Consider the following 18554-nt stretch of genomic DNA (forward strand, 5'->3'; position numbering starts at 1 on the left):
GTCATAGTCAGGGATGCTGGTGCACTCCCTGAACGCCAGGCTGTGCCCAGGGTGCTCTCCCTGCTTTGAGTCCTTGTCTCTAGGCCAAGTGGACTGTGCCAGAAACTCTCACTCCCAAGTTTCGCTACAGCCCTAGAGAGACCCTCAAGGTCTCAGAGACTTTGTCCAGAGAGGAAGGCATTGAATATTCATGGAGAATGAGTAGGTGTCATCTCAGACATAAGAGGAAAATGTGCCTACAGGGACAACCGATGAGGATGAATGAGGGCCAGATGGGCACGGGCTTTGCAGGGGAGGGAGGGTGGGGAAAGCTGTCTGCTGGAGAGGCCACATATTTCTACATAGTTGCTGATGCTAAAATACCCTAGAAACATGCTAGCAACTGGACAAGGTTGACCTAGACCCCCTACGGCTAGCCCTGCCAACTTCCTCCTCCAAAGGATAAATATTTGTGTGCAATGGGGAGGCTTTGAAGTCGGGCTTAGTTGACTTTGGGTCTCAGGTACTGTGATAAAGGGCCTCTCTTTCCTCCTTGGTTTTTGTGCTGACATTGCTTGTTGGTTTGCCCTATTTCCAGTCTCAGTGGAGACTAGAAGTCTCTTCCAAGCAAGAGGCTAACTGTGGGCAGTGAGAACGTGGTCTTTGCCATGTGCCCTTTGACACTTCGTGCCTTGGACTCCTGGTCATCTCTTGACCCTCTTCCTTGCAGGATTCAGAGACTCACAGGCATAGAACGAAGACAGCCAGTAGGCAATGACTTTGGAAGGGAAGGGGAGAGATGACAAGTGAGTAACAGAAACCAGGGCAAGAGAATTCCCCATAAAGGGCAGTAGCCAGAGCACAGGATGAGATCTTGGGTTTGGGGTCCAGATTTGCATGGACTCACCGAGCCACCCCAAACAAGCATGACCTCTCTGGTCATGACTTGATCATCCGGAGGAGGAGGACATGAGGCCAGATAGGTCATCTCTGAGGCCCTTTCCAACTCTGACCTTCCCCAAGTCCATGAGAACATGAAGTGCTAGCACTGTGGTCCACAGAAACCCCTCAGAGGCTGCCCCAGTTCTCCCAAGGTGGTTGCTATTCTGCTCATGGTTACATCTAGTGACCCCAGTCTCTGCACTTATGCCAATCTAGAGGACCCAGTACAATCCCTTCCTCCTGAACGAATTCTGGAGTCTGAATGTCCTTGACAGTGTCCAGAGGGAAGGTTTGGCTGTTGCTTCCCTTGTGACCAAATAATCTCTCTCCAGGAGAAAATGTCACTGTGGGTTATCAGGTGACAGAAGCGACAAGACCCGTGCATATGCTCTGTGCGGCAAGGTGGGGGAAGCGCAGAAAGTGCTCCAGTGTTAGCGGAATAGATTTTGGTTGATGCATGAGCTCGCTGCCTAATGATTTCCCATTCATTCTCGTGTAAGGCAAAGATTAGATATTTATACTATTGAGATGCGCAGCATACTAATGAAGTGCACAAGGGGCTGTGGCAGGGCAGGGGTGAAGCCACGAGCGGAGGAGGGAGGCAGAGCAAGGCTCCAGTCCAGTTGCCAGTGGGAGCTGGGCTCTGCAGGAAGCGGAGTGGGCAGCGGGGCTGTCTGGATGCTAGGAATTTATCAAGGGTGAGCTCCACCGTTCTGAGCCTCTGGCAGCCTCTTAAGGCCGTATCCTCTGAAGCCTCGGGGAAGGCTCTCTTACCAAGAGAGAACACCCAAGGCCAGTGAAGCGGTTATTGAGCAACTCTGCTTACAGCCAGGTCAGGGCCCTGTCTGGACCAATTAGCTTTGTTTCGCAGCACCACAGGGGAAACCTTCAACCCCATGTACCCGAGAACGGCTCCTGGTCCCAGCTGGCTCAAGTGAGGGGGTGTGGAAGGGGCAGTGCGCGCCCAGCACCTCTGCTGGAAGAACTCGCAGACCTGGAGCACTGACGGGCATGCAGGGCCCTGCTGCTGCTCTGGGAGTGTGTGCCGTCTCCCCAGCACGCTGCCTGTGCAATGGAGCTCGGACCCCACGCTCCACCTCTTGCCCTGGCTGGGCTCCTGATGGATTTTCAGCAGTCCTTGTCTAGGAAAGCCTCGGCCCTATTGGCCTCAGAACCTGGGACCTAGAAGGGTGAGCCACATTCTCAGGATCTGAGCTCTGAGCATGGAGGAACCCTGGGTGCAGGCCCTTCCAGTGTCCTCCCAACACGAGCTCGGAGGGTAGGGCTGCCGTCCTGGCTCTGAGCTGGAAACATTGCTCCTGGCTCTGATGCCCTCATCTGATCAAGACGTCCTTCCAGGGAGGAGGCCAGGCCCTGCCTCTCCTCCCTTCTTCATGGAGGAGAGCAAAGGAAAGACCCCACCCAGCTGTCCTCTGCACTGGCACGCAGGAGCGAGATCTGGACATTTCTGCGCACCTGCCCGAGGGAGGGAGTGTGGGTCGAGAGCTCGGGGCTCAGCATTCCAGATAAGAGTAAGGATAATGGGGTCAGGCCCAAGGGAGTGTGGGGGTAAATGAACATTAGCAGTCCCAGGGAGCAGCATTCAAACAAGGGAGCCTTGCAGCCCCTCTTGACCCGGGTGACCTCTGACCCAGGCGCAGGTCAGGCAGCCTGGAGGGCTCACTTGGGGCCCTGGCCGCTGAAACAGCGAGCAGGGATGACGGCTTCATACATTATTCAGAGCATCTCCAGCAGAACGGCTTGGGGAGCAGTCTTTGCGGTTTGGGCAGGCAGCCCAGGCCGAGGCTTGCTCCCTCCTACTTCCCGTGCCTTCTCTGTGACCCCAAATTGCCCCGCGGGCCTCTTTTTGGAAGCTCTCCCTCTCTGCTTCTAGCCTGGCTTCGTCCTGCCTGCAAGAGTCCAGACACCTGGGAATTTAAGGCAGAATTCTAGGGATACTGAGCCTTTGTCGCAAACTCCTGATGGAATGTTTTATTTTGGCCCGAGTTGCCCTGCATGGGCTGATGCCTCTCACCCCGCCCACCATCCCAGCCTGGCCTTCCCCAAGGCATGACCCATGCCTGGAGCCAGCCTGACGACACACTGCCAAACCTTCTTAGTCCTTTAAATCACATTGGGAGGGCCAGTCGCTCTGGAAAATTCCCCTAAAACGGTACATCCCATGTCCCAATCTTCCACACGTGACCTCTTCCCCAGATGAGCTCTTGTCACGTGATGTTGGGAAAACCAGGAAGGCCTCAGGGTGTCTCTTACTGGGCCCACCTGATACCGTTGGTCTTTCCCTCTCATCCTGGAAACACTTTCTCTGTTTCCCAGGGTACCGCTCTTCCCCGCTTTTCCTCCTACCTCACCGGCCCTTAGGGGTCCGTCATCTTTGCTGATTTTTCCTCCCAGTCCCCACAACGAGAGAGGACAGTCCCAAGGCTCAGTCTAAATGTGGCTCTCTAAACGTGGGATTGCAACTAGTCTCATGGCTTTTAACGCCATTTATATGCTGACTTCTCCTACATTTATTTTTTTTAATTAATTAATTAATTTTGAGAGAGAGAGAGAGACAGCAGGAGAGGGGTAGAGAGAGAGGGAGGGAAAGAATCCCAAGCAGGCTCCGTGCTGTCAGTGCAGAGCCTGACATGGGGCTTGATCCATGAACTGTGGGATCATGACTTGAGCCCGAAATTAAAAGTCTGAAACTCAACCGACTGAGCCACCCAGGTGCCCCTACATTTATTTCTTTAGCCAAGGCCTCTCTCTGGACCCTAGGCTCTATATCCAAGTTCCTATCCAACAACTCCGTTTGGATGTCCCAGAAGTATCTGGGAATATAACGTGTGCAAACCTGAGCCTCTGATCTTCTCTCCAAATGGATCCTTCCTCCAGGATTCCCCAACTCTGTGAATGGTGAGTCCCTCCCGAGCTGCTCAAGCTGAAAACCTTGATTCTTCTCTTTCCCCATACCCCAAACCCTATGCCCAATCTGCCAGCAAATACTGCCTGCCAGTTCCGCTTTTACAATATATGCAGAGTCAAGCCAGGTCTTAGGTCTCCACCATCCTTGTGCAAGCCACCGCTGTCTCTTTTTTACGGCAATGGCCTCCCCACTGATTTCTCTGTCTTCGCCCTGGTTGTATAGTCTGCGCCCGACCTGCCAGCCACAGGGATAGTTAAAAATGTGTGACTGTGGAGCCCCATTAAGCTTTCCCACCTCTTTACTCCTCTCCTTTCGTCTTTTGCTCCACGCCCTCCCCGCCCACTTCCGCTTCAGCCACACTGGCCCCCTGACTGCTCTCTGACCAAGCCAGGCGCCCTCCCATCTCAGGTTCCTTGCATTTGCCTTGCTCTCTGCCTGGACCTCTCTTCTTCCAGATATCTGCATGGCTCTCTCCTGGTCATCGTTCGGATCTACTCAGAGGGCGCCTCTCGGGGAGGTCTCTCCTGACCAGCCTGACCAGACCCCCTCTTCCCCCGCCCACAATCCTTTCTTCAGACCGCCCTCCCCACCATACTTCCCTGCTTTGCTTTCTCCACAGTATCCTTCTGACGTACTGTTTGCCTCACCAACCCATTTGTGTCCCCCAACCCGAGTGTAATCACCTTGAGAGCAAGGACTTTGTTTAGCAGTGCAGCCCCAGGGCCCTGGACCACGCTCGGTGCCTCATGGACAGTGAGGACAGATCCCTGCCCGACTGTCTTTCCCCTTGCTTCCTCAGTCCTCTTTTCTCTTCGGTCTCCTCCTGATTCCTGCCCTTTGCCGGCCTCCTCCTCCATGACTGTGGGTGTCCCCAAAGCTCAGCTTTTGCTCCCAACTTCTGCCAACCGTACCCTCATCCCAATCACCCGCCCTCCATAATCACTTCAAACTATTGTGTTCTTTTGATTACATCGACTTGCTCTGACACCTTCCTTCACTCAGCAAGCCATAAGTTCCTTGAAAGCAAGGCCTCTATTTGCCCTTTCAGTTGTTCTTGGACCCACATAAGTTCCGTGAGGGATCCCTGAAGGTACGTTGAGCAGATGAAGATTCATCATGCTTCCCTCTTGTCCCGCCCACCTTCCAGCCGGGATGGCCCCGTGGGCCTGAGATCCAAGGTGCGAGCTGCATCCAACGGCTGGTCAATGAGCCTTGGGGAGGCTTCATCCCACGGTGATTTAATGAGTCACTGTGGATCAATTTCGCTGATTCTTCAGCTCTACTTGAAAAGGCCTTTTGTGGCTACCCTTGGATCTCATTTGACTTGAGTACGTGGGCGTGAGAAGGGGATACAACTGAACTCTTTTCTGGCGAGAGGCAACTGCATTCCAGGAGGCGAGCCTTCCTCAACATGCTGGGTTAGTGAGGACCTGCACGTCCCTTGGGATGGCAGAGCTGCCTCCCCCGTCAGACTATGAGGCTTTGAGGACAGGACTGGAGTTTAAGTCATCGAATTCCCAATGCTAAGCTGGTGCCCAGTATATAGTTAATTACACAAGTAGTCTGGCACAAAGGGAAAAAAAACAAACAACAATCTGATGTGAGAGAAGTTCTTTCTGGATCCTTCCCCCAATCTGGAGAAAATAAAGAAACACACTCCCCTACCTCTGTTACCCCCACTTTTTAGCACGCCCTACCCTCACTGCCATCAAGGCCTAGCCTAAAACTTTCCTTTTCTGACTCTGATTTCTCTTCTCCACTTCTCCACAACATTTTTGCACAGGGCTTGTAGTAGAGCACAGTTTTGTTGCAAGTGTCCTGAACTTGTCTGTCCCCAAGCATGTGCCGTGTGTGCGAGGGGGCTGAGGGGCCACTGGGTTTGCTCTAAGGTGCCCATTAGCCTGGGCATTCCGAGGTGAAGGGCTCTTTCTCTGCCACCCTTTCCACAGCCAGGTCAAGCTTCTACACCCAACAACTGCTTGGTGATGTAACTGACCACACACACTTGAAGCTCCATAAATGTTGGTTGAACAAAAGAGCTGTGAATGTCAGGCCACTTCCCACAGGAACAATCCTGGGGAGATGGTAAAGGAGTCCCAGTGTCAGGACAAAAGCCACCCCCCGGAACGAGAAGAAGGAGAGAACTTAACCAGGGCAAGGAAAAAACAAAGCTCTCTTCCAGATCCCTTGATGAGCCACACAATCTCAAGATCTGTCTTCTGCCCCAGGGAGCAATGTAATCCTGCTCCGCTCCAGCTGTGCAAGGAACACAGGCTTGGTTGAAGATCCCGATCTGAATCTTGGCTGGTTACCACCTTCTCTCCGGGTGACGGGTGACGCTGGTAAGTCACTTAACCTGATCCTTCATTTCTTTGTTTACAAAAAGGGGATGATAATAAGTCTTGTGGTGAGGATAAAATGTGATAAAGTTGTTTGTGCTCTAGGCCCCTGGTTGGAGCTCAAGTCAAGGGCCACCCCCCACCCCCCACCCCGGTAAACAGGGACGTGAAAGGAGGTGGATGAGGAGGGAGCTAAGTCCCCTCCACGGGACTGTGCCTTATGGGAAAAGGAGGAAGACAGCTTGTTGGTGGGGAGTGGGGCTTCCTTGTGGCAGGAGCCCCCTGGAGGAAAGACGTCTCCCAGGGGCTTGAAGAGAGGACTGACTCTTACTGACACTTCAGGGAGGAGAATTTGTCTGGAAATTCTGCCCAGTGGCCTGTTAACCTGAGCTTGAGGCACACTCCCAGGGACTGGGTAACTCTGCTCTGAAAGCAAGAGAACCCCACACTTCTCAGTAAGACCAGCCAAGAATCTCAGAGTCTCAGAAATTTGAAGCTGGTTTAACACTGAGTTAACTGCAGCTCAGAGGGGACAAGTCACTTTTCCAAGGTCACACAGAACACATATGGCATGGCTAAGACAAGAAATAAGAATGAGAATAACCAACAACCTGTCAGAATAGGCGGTCTGGACCCAAGTGGGGGGTCAGGTTTGAGAGTGGTACAGTGACCCACAGGCTGAGCTAGAAGGGAAGTCACTGTGACAATGGGGCTTAGGGGCTCTGTGACAGTGTTGACCTAGGCTTCTCAGGTATGTTTACTTTTTTTGAAATGTTAATTTATTTATTTTGAGAGAGAGAGAGAGAGAGAGCATGTACATGCATGCTAAAGTGGGGGAGGGGCAGAGAGAGAAGGGGAGAGAGAATCCCAAGCAGGCTCTGTGCTGTCAGCACAGAGCCCAACGCAGGGCTCAAACTCACCAAACGGTGAGATCGTGACCTGAGCCGAAATCAAGAAACTGACTGAGCCACCCAGGTGCCCCGACTTTTCTACATAAATATCGCTACAGGCGATCTACCTACCAGTATTATCCGGTGTTGCTGATGTGGAAACCAAGGCACAATTTAGGTAAAGTCCCCGAGGTCTCAAAGCCAGGAAGAGCAGAAGCAAGAATACAACCCAGGTCTGTTTGGCACCAAAGCCCGAGCTCACTCTGTACAGCCCTGCTCATTCCCAGGCTGGAGACTGTTCTGCCACATATGGCCTCTCTTCCTCCCCGCAGACTCTGAGCCCAGGGTCCCTGAGAGCACACCATCACCCCAAACAACCGTCACCCATGCGCACACACACCCAGACCTGCTCTCTCCGGCCTGTCAGGGACCTGGTAAGGCAGGAAGATGGCTGAGTCCGTTAATGCCACCAAGCACAACACATATTTATGGTCCCAATTACAGGCTTCACCTTCCCCCGCCACCAAGGAGCAGAAATAGCGACAGAACAGTTGTGTGCAGTGGGGTCTGAGGCCTCTGTAGCAATAACTACAAGATTACAGGGATGTTAGCAAACCCGGGTGACAGCGGCTCTATTATAATGATAAATCTACAGCTTTATATAGAAATAATGAGACTGGGGTAGAAGGTGGGGGAGGGAAGGGCAGAGGGATTTCAGCCAATCAAAGTTCTAGGCGGAGGGAAACCGGCAAGCCGCTGGGAACGCCCAGGAGACCACCAGGGGCGCTTAGTCAAGCCAGGCAGGAGTGGGGGGCAGCAAGAGCACGGCGGGGGGGGGGGGGGGGCGGGGGGGGGGGCACCCCTGCCTGGGGCTGGAGTGGATTGAATGAATTTCCACAATTTCCTTCCCACTCTGAGCTCCTCGATTCACTGGAACAGAAGAGGCCTCCAATGACTCTGGCACGTCCGGGTTGCCGGCTTCTCACTCTCCAGCCTGGCAGGTGTGTGCAACCTCCATTGCTCCCAGGCTTCCCTCCAGAACAACGTGGGCGCGGTGAGGCAAATGTCCCTCGTGGCTTAAGATGTGCAATGAACCAAGAGCTAGATTCCCCAGAAGTACACCTCCCTTTCACTAGCCTGGGAACTTCTTATTTCAGCGGTTGTGAGAAAACAGTAGGAATGTCCCAGGCTTTGCTACTTCACACCAACTTGGGCTGGAGCCAAAACGAGGGACACACCTGGTTCTACCTGCCAGGGCTGAATGTGATACCCCAATGCAAGTGTAAGGACCAGCAAGGAGACAGCATTCACAGACTCACAAGACCTCAGAGCAGCCTCCTAAACCCCTGTCCTCCCTAACCCGCGGGTCACTGACCCCCCACTTCAGTCCAGACCCTCTGATCCAACAGGTTAATCAACTTGCCGCTCCAGACACAAACCGTCTCCCTGAACCATACCTCTGAAGGGCTGGACAGGCTGCCTCTGTCCCCACCAAGCCCGGCTCTACCCAGTTTTCAAAATACTATTTGCCCTTCTCCAGGAAGCCTTCCCAGATTAACCATACCCGATTCCCATTGCTTCTTCAAGAATCCTTTCTTGGTGTACCAGTATATAGTTTTGATGGAATTAACTAAACCACTGGTCATTCAACAAGAAAGTGCTGATTCTCACGTTTGCAGAAAATGACACACTCAGCCCTGAGGAAAAATACAAGAGAAAGTCAAATGTGGGACAAAAGGTATTCCTGAGCCATGAGGAGGACTTTGCAAGACCGAATATGATTCGGGACATATCTAGAGGAGCAATTTTGGTAGGAGCGGAAGGACTCAGAGAACTTTGGAAGGGGGATTGGTCTGGGCCAGGCAGAGCAGTGGGGTAAAGCCTGCCTGACAGTGGGAACCTTGTGAGCAAATGCAGGACGCAGGAATGTTAGCACGTGCAGGGGAGCAGCCTGCAGGGCAGAGGTGCTGCCAGAGTTCTGAGCAGAGCAGGGCCTGAACGCCACTCTAGGAATGGAATCCGGCACGCAGGGGAGATGGGAGTCCCTGTGCTCATCTGTACTGCCCCCACCACGCTGGCTGCAGGATTTCACATGCGCTCAGCGCTCATTCACAGTGACTATGATTTGTGTCTCTCTGGCCCCCAAATAATTACAATTTCAGAGTCAGCTCCAAAAAACAGGTAAAAGCACCAACCTTCTTACTTCTTACTTCCCTTTCCTCACCCTCCAGGAGGATGAGCCTACTCTTGAACGCCGGCCCACGGGAGGGGCTGCAGATTGGAGGGCCCCAAGGGCCTCCTGTTGGCAGAACATCAGCTCAGACTGCAAGCAAGACAGGGTGTGTGAGTCCAGGCACCTTCAGAAACTCCCGCGCCTGGCCTCCCTGTGCTCCTGGTGACTATGCAAGCCCTTCTTCAATCAGATTAGATATACTTCCCCTCCCCATCTATCTTCATTCCTCCTTATCCGGGAAATATTCCCGGGCTGTCCCAACCCGCAGTTCCAACTTCACACAGAATGCACTCTTCATTACTTAGCGTTACTAACTGCTGCAGGGACGTCTCTTGTCTCCATAAGTCGATTGTACATTTCTGTGTGGGTCGAAGGGGCTGCCTTCGATCCCAGCCCCACTCACTCCCCAGTGCCTGGCACAGTGTTCTGCTTAGGAAGAGACTGGAACAGTACTAACTGAGGATGATGAGGATGATCACTATCTACCCAACACCTTTTGGATGATCTGCCATTTTCTTTCTTTCTTACTTTTTTTAAAACATTTTTTCAACGTTTATTTATTTTTGAGAGACAGAGATAGAGCACGAGCAGGGGAGGGGCAGAGAGAGAGAAGGAGACACAGAATCCGAAGCAGGCTCCAGGCTCCGAGCTGTCAGCACAGAGCCCAATGCGGGGCTCGAACTCACGAACGGTGAGATCATGACCTGAGCTGAAGTCGGATGCTTAACCGACTGAGCCACCCAGGCGCCCAGTGATCTGCCATTTTCTAAAGCTGGGCCCGGAGGGCAGAGGGGATGGGATGAGGGCAAGGATAGCCACAGAGTTCTAGTGTCTAGGAAGTTAGCTTCCCTATGAGGAGTGGGCTTAAGGCAACAACTGTCCATTCCAGGCCCAGGTCTTGCATCATACCTGGAGCTAAAGTCCAGGAGAGGGAGCAACCAGGAGAGGGAAGTGGCTGCTTCCCCAGCCACTGGCCCTCACTCCTCCGTCTCTTGGAACCTCTGGGCCTCCACCTCAGCATGGGAAGGACCACGCTGCTTTTCTCTACCTGTGCAGTCACCATAATGAAGCTGCTGCCTGATGAGACCACAAGGGAAGAGCTGCACCAGATGTAAACTTCATAGTGATTTATAGAGCAGAGCTCTTGGGCTCGCCGGTGCGCAGCTGCTGTTCCAGCCCGCCCCGTCTGCCCGCCCCGTCTGCCAGGCCCCGCTGCTGGTGCTACTCTTGGGGATTTCATGAAAGCAAAGGTGGGGGATGCACTGGGGGATCAGACTGATCTGGTCAGAGTCAGCACCAGCTGGGAGAACGGGGTGTCTCAGAGTCCTTCCCTAGGGCAGAAACGGAGCCCACCAAGCTTCGAACAAATCAACTTTCTTATACTTTTCCCATCAGAGCAGGGAAGATTTTCCTGGCCTCTCTCCTCATAAATTCAACACATAGAGATACTGAGAATTGGCTGTTCAAAGGGAGAGTCTGCAGACCGAGTAGGGTCATCCCTGCCCCAGAGAAAGAGTGCAAGAAGTATCCTGGGAGACACTCAACCAGCTAGCAGCCCTCAAGACCCAGACGTGAGGCCATTGGTATCTGATGGGTACACTCAACCTAGCTCTTAGCTGCCTGGATGGGCTTAGAGAGAGGCACATCAACCACACTTGTGGGATCTACACTGGGTGGACCAAAGGGCTCTGGATATGCCCTCCTCATTCTCTGTGCCAAACTTGTCCTCCCTCTGAAAAGCCAGCTTGAGCCTCAGCTCCTTGGACTCTTCCCTGGTTAACTGCAGTTGATTGTGAATAGCTCGGCACCCCCCTGTCCTACGTGTGGACTTGGGTTCCCTTCCAGGCTGGCCTCCGCCATCGCTCACACTGGCCTGGGCAGGCAATGCCTGAGAACAGGGGCTGTGTGGCAGTCACTAGTGTTGGTCACTAAGTTCTCCTCCTGGGCACTCAGTAGGACTTCTTTGCCCTGCCCTCCTAAGTTGCCGTGTGTCTTGCTTTGGCTAATGAAATGTGAGTAGAAGTCACATGGATCGCTTCGCCATGGAAGCTTTAAGAAATAGTGCATGGTTCGCCACCTCCTTTGCCCTGATATGGTACCTACAGGAGCACACCTCCAAACAGAGCCTCTGTTAGCCTGGACCCCTCAGTCACAAGGTAAAGCAGAAACCCAGCCGAGCCGCAGAGTGTGTATAACCTGAACAGGAGCTAAATATTGATTGCTTTAAGCTACCAAATCCTAGGATTATTTGTTGCTGCAGCATAACGTCGTGCACCCCGATTAATAAATATGCCCTGTTCCTGATTGCCTTTTCCAGGCTTCTCGTACACATGGATGCCCTTGGCAGATGCCGCTGTCTGATTCAGTCTAGAGACATGGCCCAGTCCTTAGCCATGATCAGAGAGGTAGATAACCCTACGGGTGGTAGACCTAAGGCCTAGCAGGTAGAGGGAACCGCCCCAGAACGTGTAATCAGAAGCAATGGGCAAAAATTGTCTTCCCTGCCAACCCACGTGGGAGCTCAGCTGCCCCCACCCCACCCTGGAACGGAGTGCAAGGACTTCCCCAGGGTGGGCTGAGCCACTGCTCAGTTTCCAGAGTCCCCGCTTCACATCCCGAAGGGCAAAGGCCCGCCTACCTCCAGGGGTGAGGGGGACGGGCACACACCCCACTCCACCCAGCACTAGGAATCCTCCAGAAGCCCAGGAGGCAAGGCTGTACTCACACTGGTGGCATACTGGATGTCCTTCCAGATGGAGGTTTCCCGGGACAGGTCGGAGGCCTCAAAGAGGTTGTCCAGGATGACCTCTCCGATCATGTCATGGCGGGAGAAACGGTCGAAGTCGAAGACGCTGAGATGCAGCTTGCGGTCTGCCAGCTCCTCGTAGGGCACGGGGAAGTGGAAGTTCTCGTCGAAGGTGGGGTTCAGGGTCTTGCGGTGCACCCGCGTCTGCAGCTTGCGTTTGCGATCAGGCAGGAGGTAGATCTTGACGTAGGGGTCAGAGCTGCCGCAAAAGTCCTTGGCGGGGAGGTCGAAGGCCCTGAGGATGCGCACGATCAGGGTCTCGCTCTCGTAGTCATAGCGCAGGCTGAAGTTGAGTTTCCCGCAGCTCTTGGCAGCCTCGGACTTGGCATCATCCCCGTCCACCGATTTCTGCTTGTAGAGTTCGGGCTTGATGCGGCCAATGCTGGTGGGCTGCTCCGCCGCGGGGGGCAGCTCGTTGCCGTAGTCCACGCTGGACACGTGCATCTGCCGTGGCAGGTGGCGCTTGAAGGACGTGTGCCTGGCGGAGGGGGCAGAGATGGCGTGGTCAGGGCTCGGGGGTGGGGGGAAGGGCATGCAAGCCGACACCTCCCACGGCCCTGGCTCATCCTACCCTTTGCAGGGGGCGGGGAGGGTCGACCCTTTCTCTCTCTGCACACACTTTGTGCCGGTGGCGGTGAGCGTCCCAAGTCTTAGCATGTGTGAGGTACTTGGAATGGGGCCTCGTATATCATAAGCTCGATACACGCTACCTTTTGCTGTTATTTTCTTTTCTCTTTTTCCTGCTTGCTGTTTTCTACGTTTCTTTCCTAGCAGATGTGACCCTGGTTCCCCCCTGACAGCATGAGATCCCTTAGGAGGAGGACCATCCTTGCTTGCCCTGGTCCTTCGTCATCATCGCCACCGCTACCACTGCCACTGTAGTTAACATTTATTGGGCTTTGGAGCCAGACTGCACAGATTGGCTCTGTGAGTGTCTAGCCGTGTGACCTTGGTCAGGTCGTTTAACTTCTCTTTGCCACAAAATGAGGATAATAAAAGTAGCAATTGCACAAGACTGCTGTGAGCACGAACTGGATTGATACATACAACAAGTACTTAGAACACAGCCAAGTGTAGAATAAGCCATCTATCGTCAGCTCTCATGATCACACAGATTCTTTCATCGGCCCCGCACTGCAACCTTATGCGTCCTTAGCCCTACCGTATAGTCGGGAAAAGTGAGGCTTAAGAAAGGTGGGCAACCTGCCCAAGGTCAGATGATAAACTCTGAAAATGTGACCCCCAGCACTTTCATTCCTGGACTCCCATCTGAAGACCAGGTCTCCTTCCCTTCGGCTGGTCGCCTGGGAGCCTGGGGAGACACTGCAGGGACCCGGGAGCCCACCAGAGCCCTAGATAAGTACAATGCCTCATACTACATGCACCACTTCTTTTAAAACTGTTTCTGAATGTTGAAGAGGTGTTTGTCATTATGTGGTGGTGGTGGCTTTTTTTTTTGTTATTGTTCCATTTTATTCTGTTTTCAGTTAAAGAATGCCGTGTATACAGCTGCTGTCTTGCAGGGGACTCTGTCGAAGGTCACAGAGGAATCCTCATTCTCAAAGTGTTAGGAACCTCTTGTCTCCTCTCCCATGCGCCGCAGACTCTGTGAGGCTTTGCTGGCATATCCCTAGACACACCATGAACTTTTATGCCTCTGGGCCTTTGCATTTTCTCTTCCCTCTGCCCGGCAATCTCGCCTTCGCTCCCAACACCCAGCACCCCCACCCACACACGTCCCAGTGCACACCGCAGAGCACAGCTCCCTGCCTCAAAGGTTCCCCTTGCCTGCAGCCTTTCCCGGTGCCCACCCCCTAGTCGGTTACCCATCACAGAGCACATCCTCTGCTATAGTCTCCAGCCCAACCATAGGTGTTCTCATTTCCGGTCTCTGCACCCCACAGGCTGGAATCACATCAATGTATTGGATAAGAGAATGTGGAGGCGTGGAGGTTAGGGAAGGGAGATGTCCGCCCTCACCTGGTAGACGATGCTGGCTCTGTGGTCTGTCGCTGCAGCCGCGTGTGACGCATGATGTGCTCCTTGACCGACATCTGCACCTCGGCCGGGATATCTGGGGACGTGTGGCTGATCTTCACGGCCGCCTCTAGGAAGCCGAGGCTGTTGGTGTCCTTCAGCTTGTCCGCCATGTTGCCTCCGGAGCTGGGGCTCTGGGGGGCCTCCAGGGGAGGGCTAGCAGAAGTGGGACTGGAGGCCTCCTTGTTCCTCCAGGGCATCCAGCACAGCTTCCAAAAGAGAAAGAGAAAAACTGCCACCAGGGCCACGCCACACACAATAACTACCACTGCGAGGAGGCTGACAGAGGTGCCTGGGCGCGGCATGAGCCAGGGCAGGGAGGGACAGAGACAGACAGAGGCGGCGGAGAAGCAGGAAGGGGCAGTTGGAGAAGGGGGCACACAGAAGGGACAAAGACGGAAGAAGAGAAAAGAATGGTCATGAGAAAGCTGCCAGCCAGGAGAGGCGGTTTTAGGGCTGACGCTCCACAGTCCACTTTGTGTAGTATCTGCAGCCTGGCGCCCACCTCGGTCTGACGCCCCCCAGCATTGCCCCCTCCCCCACTGCCAGCTTGGGGAGCACCTGCGCTGCCTCCCCTACTGCCTATTGGCATGTGCACGGGGAAGGGAAAGTAATTTAAATAGCAGCCTAAGCAAATGTGCAAATTCGTGAAGCGTTCACATTTGGATGCTGTTTGAATTTCTATTAGAGCTGTTACTATGGCCAGACTTATAGCGGAGTCGTTTTTGGTATACAGCTCTCTCCCTCAACAGGCTGTGCGGCCTTGGGGACCAGAGGCTCGGCCAACTCAATCTCTTCCCTTCCCCCACCCCCATCGAGCCCAGAGCAGGAGCTCAACAGTCGGGAGCTTGAAACGAATCAGACGGAGCATAACCTCCTTGAGGCCGGGAGTGGGTCTCCTGTTCCTTCTGTACGCTCAACTGTGCACACAGTAGGCTCAATAAATACTTGGATTAAGTTGGAATTTGACCCACACGGTGTATTTCAAAGCTACATACAAGTGATTCCTGTAACTGTCTTTTCCCATCCCGTAGCTATTTGAGAGCTCTGCTGTAAAACTGGTAATTTGTTTAAGGTGATTTATTTTGAGAGAGAGAGAGAGAGAGAGAGAGAGCACGGCAAGCAAGAGAAGGGCAGAGAGAGAGAGAGAGAGAGAGAGAGAGAGAGAGAAGAGAGAGAATCCCAAGCAGGGATTCAGCCCGATGCAGGGCTCGAACTCACGAACTGTGAGATCATGACCTGAGCCAAAATCAAGAGTCCGACACTCAACCGACGGAGCCACCCAGGCGCCCCTGTACAACTGGTAATTTTGAATGTCGTGGTTGGTTCTGAGGCAAGCGCTCACTGCGTCGCCCCCAGCCAACCCTGCCTCCAGAAGGATGCCCATCATCCCAGGAGAGCTGTGGGCAATGCCTCCCTCTGGAAGCAATGAAGAAGCAGATCTCTTACCCCTCCTTAAGGAATGACCCTTAGAGCCCAAGGTCTCTTCTCACTCTGACTAGAGAGCTCAGAAGGCTCTGAACCAGTGGCACACTTGGCAGGGTGTGCACACAGGTCATTTGCGAACTTGTGAACAAGCGAGCCGAGGAGTCTTGCATGGCTTGCGTGGCAACTGAATAGTTGAGCAATTCCACCGCCATCATCATCACATCAAATTTCTGGAAACTCTGGGGGAGGCCAGCTGGCTTGGTCACTAGACCCGTGCTCCTGGCTGGTGGCAACCGGCATTGCCTTTGGAGGGGCATGACCTTACCTGCACGGCCACAGCAGGCTGGTGGGTTTGCAGGCTCTGGATTATCCTGGCCCAGTGGCCGAGCAATCTTAGGATCGAAGGTGAGAAATGACCCTAGAAATACTGGGGCCAGGCTGGGCTCTTGCAGACAAGAGCAGTGGTCCAGAGAAGGGACTTGCCTGGGTTCACAGTTCAGACACACAGCCTGGACCAGGGTGCAGATGCCCACCGCCCAGCCTGGGGCTCTTCACACTGTCCCAGCCTGTCTGTCGCTGACTAAACTGTAGGCCATTGTAACTCTGCGTTCTTATATTTGTCTGACTCGTGGCCTAGCACAGAAACGCACGCGAGAATGAATGAGTGAGCACAAGAATGAATGGCGCATAAAAGGGCTATAATGATCTCTCAACCAGCATTTACTGAGCAACCTGCATGTGTCAGGTGCTAAGCTAAGATTAGAGTACCGAGATGCCGAGTCCCTCCTGGGGTGGGAGTCGGGGGGGGGGGGCATCCAGAGTACTCTCATGCACACAGGCACCAGGAAAAGCTGTCTCCCATCCAGAGGGACCTGGGAAAGAAGTGAGAACATCAGCTATCCTCTCTGGGGAGCCGGCACTGCCTCCTGACTCTCCAGATGCAGGGTACTGGCCTGAACCAACTACAACAGCCACCTACCCCAGGCCCCTGCACAGAGATATCGGGGCCTCTTCCTGGTCAGAGGAGCCGGGGTTAGTCCTCCACACAGAGACTGCCAGGGATCCAGAAAGCTGATTCTAAGTTAGCTTCTAAAGTAAAGCTTTCTAGTGTGTGTGCATGAGTCACGGGGGCACAAGAGAAAAAAATACCAGATTGTTCTAATATTTATTTATTTATTATCTTAAAAACAATAAATCACAACTGCAATATACAGGTTGATAGTAATAGAAATGATAGCATTTTATTATTGGATTTAGTTTTGAACATTACTATGTCCAAGGTACAAAGTGCTTTTTATACATTTGCTCATTGAATAGTCTCCAGTGAAATAGGTGTAATTATTACTTTCATTTTGCAGATGAAGAAAGTGAGGCACAGAGGATTAGACTGCCCAGGGTCACACAGCTAGGAAGCTGTAGAATGGAGCTACAGCCCAGATGTGTAGGCAACATGGGAACAAATATACATTGGAGGCATTAAATGAAATAATTTGTGCTCTTATGAGTTCATTACCTAAATGGTTTGGAGACTGTTTCTTTAGGCCTTTATGGCCCTGGGGTTCACCAGGAAAGCTACCGCAGATCCTACGGGTCCTTATTCTGAGTATCCAGCCATCTCTAGACCCCTTCACACCTGTTCTCGGTTACAGCTGTTCTGGAGGCATTCTCTACAATATGAGTCACCTTAAAACAAAAAAAGGTATTTCTAGGGCTTTGCTTCCCTTTGATCGTACATCTTACTTGCTCTGGTAATAATTAGAATTTTAATGAGAAAGGGGGAGAAATGGGGGAATCCAGAGAGCATAGAGTGCATTTAAATGTTCAGCCTGACAAAAAACTGAATTCATAAATGAAAAGAGAGGTGGGGGAAGGGGGTGGGCCGAGGGAATCAGTTTTTCCTCGGTGTGGTTGCTATTTTGAATACTTGTGCACGTGACCCCCGCTGTAGTTCCCTCGGAGCTGTGATTAGGGCAGGCAGAGGTATGGATTATTGGGAATCAGCACCCAGTGCTCAATACCGGTTATGTAAGACCAAGAAGCCCTCCCTCTGCGTGGAGAAGCTCCTTCCAGGATGCCTTGCCGGGACTGACTGCAGGAGAACCGGGTCCTGTTGCTGAGTGGATTCACCCTCACTGGCGATACGAGGTGGTTAGCAAGGCTGGTAAGAGCAGAATTAGGCCAGGGCAGGGAGTGACTGAACAGGATTTAGCCCCTGTAAAATCACTATACGTGGCCTTGAGCTCAGCCAGCCGACATATCCTGGTTGAAGGACCACTGGGGCTGGGAGGCATAGTCTCCTGTATGGTCTAAGGACTGTGCCAAGGCCCAGATCAGCTATGATGTGTGCCTTCCTACCCCAGGCCTGCTGGGGTCAGGCCACCAGGACCTGTTGCTCTGTAGCAAATCGCAGGTGCACAAGTAGCCTTCAAAGCCTTTTTCCTACTCATCTTGTTTGAACCTTGACACTGTGAGCACTGTGAGGTAGATAGAGTTTTGATGGCAACACAGCCGTCTTTTGAGTCCTGATCCGGTGTTCTTCATATTTCATAGCACTATCAGGCACTAGCTTCACGACCAGAGAGAGGCAACCCTCCAGTAAGGGAAGAAGCCCTTACTATAGCACTGAAAATTAGAAAGTACTTCCTAAATCTTTGTATTCTTCCTCTCTCCCTCCTTCCTTCTTTATTTCCTCTTTAGCCTGGAGGGAAAGAATCACAGTCCTGGGGTCAGACTGGGCTCATTCAATGTCCATCTCCACCAGCTTTAAACCAAGCCACTTAATCTCTCAATGAAGCCTCAATTTCCTCTTCTGTCATATGGGCATACTAATAGCATCTACCCCATAGGGTCATTGTGAAGTTTAAAAGAGATCAGGGGCGCCTGGGTGGCTCAGTCAGTTAAGCATCCAACTTCGGCTCAGGTCATGATCTCACGGTTCATGGATTCCAGCCCCTCGTTGGGCTCTGTACTG

The 18554-nt window shown here is 52.9% G+C and overlaps 1 protein-coding gene and 1 long non-coding RNA gene across 15 annotated transcripts in view; one reads left to right on the forward strand and one right to left on the reverse strand.

Annotated features, from left to right (window-relative positions):
- LOC113599179 (uncharacterized) overlaps positions 1–15307 on the forward strand; it is a 122890-nt gene extending 107583 nt beyond the window's left edge. For 4 of the 8 annotated variants that reach the window (XR_003419897.2, XR_003419898.2, XR_008295154.1 and 1 more), the window contains 4 exons: positions 3703–3840; positions 6033–7513; positions 7998–8084; positions 9314–12635. This is a non-coding gene — a long non-coding RNA (uncharacterized LOC113599179). Of the gene's footprint in view, positions 1–3702; positions 3841–6032; positions 7514–7997; positions 8085–9313; positions 12636–14022 lie in introns of those variants that run through there. The other 4 variants (XR_008295156.1, XR_008295158.1, XR_008295159.1 and 1 more) reach the window with 2 other exon arrangements.
- Positions 1–18554, reverse strand: part of SYT6 (synaptotagmin 6) — a 61090-nt gene that overhangs the window by 35269 nt on the left and 7267 nt on the right. For 5 of the 7 annotated variants that reach the window (XR_003419896.2, XR_001429376.3, XR_008295149.1 and 2 more), the window contains exons 2-3: positions 14099–14447; positions 12038–12596 (exon numbers count right to left, since the gene is read on the reverse strand). Coding sequence is in view for 2 of the 7 variants with exons in the window: in XM_027058288.2 (XP_026914089.1) it covers positions 12038–12596; positions 14099–14447 (908 nt within the window). In the remaining 5 variants the exon portion in view is untranslated. The remainder of the gene's footprint in view (positions 1–12037; positions 12597–14098; positions 14448–18554) is intronic. The other 2 variants (XR_008295150.1, XR_008295151.1) reach the window with 1 other exon arrangement.

Source organism: Acinonyx jubatus, chromosome C1 (assembly GCF_027475565.1).
Source record: "Acinonyx jubatus isolate Ajub_Pintada_27869175 chromosome C1, VMU_Ajub_asm_v1.0, whole genome shotgun sequence".
In the NCBI taxonomy this organism is placed as follows: Eukaryota; Metazoa; Chordata; class Mammalia; order Carnivora; family Felidae; genus Acinonyx; species Acinonyx jubatus.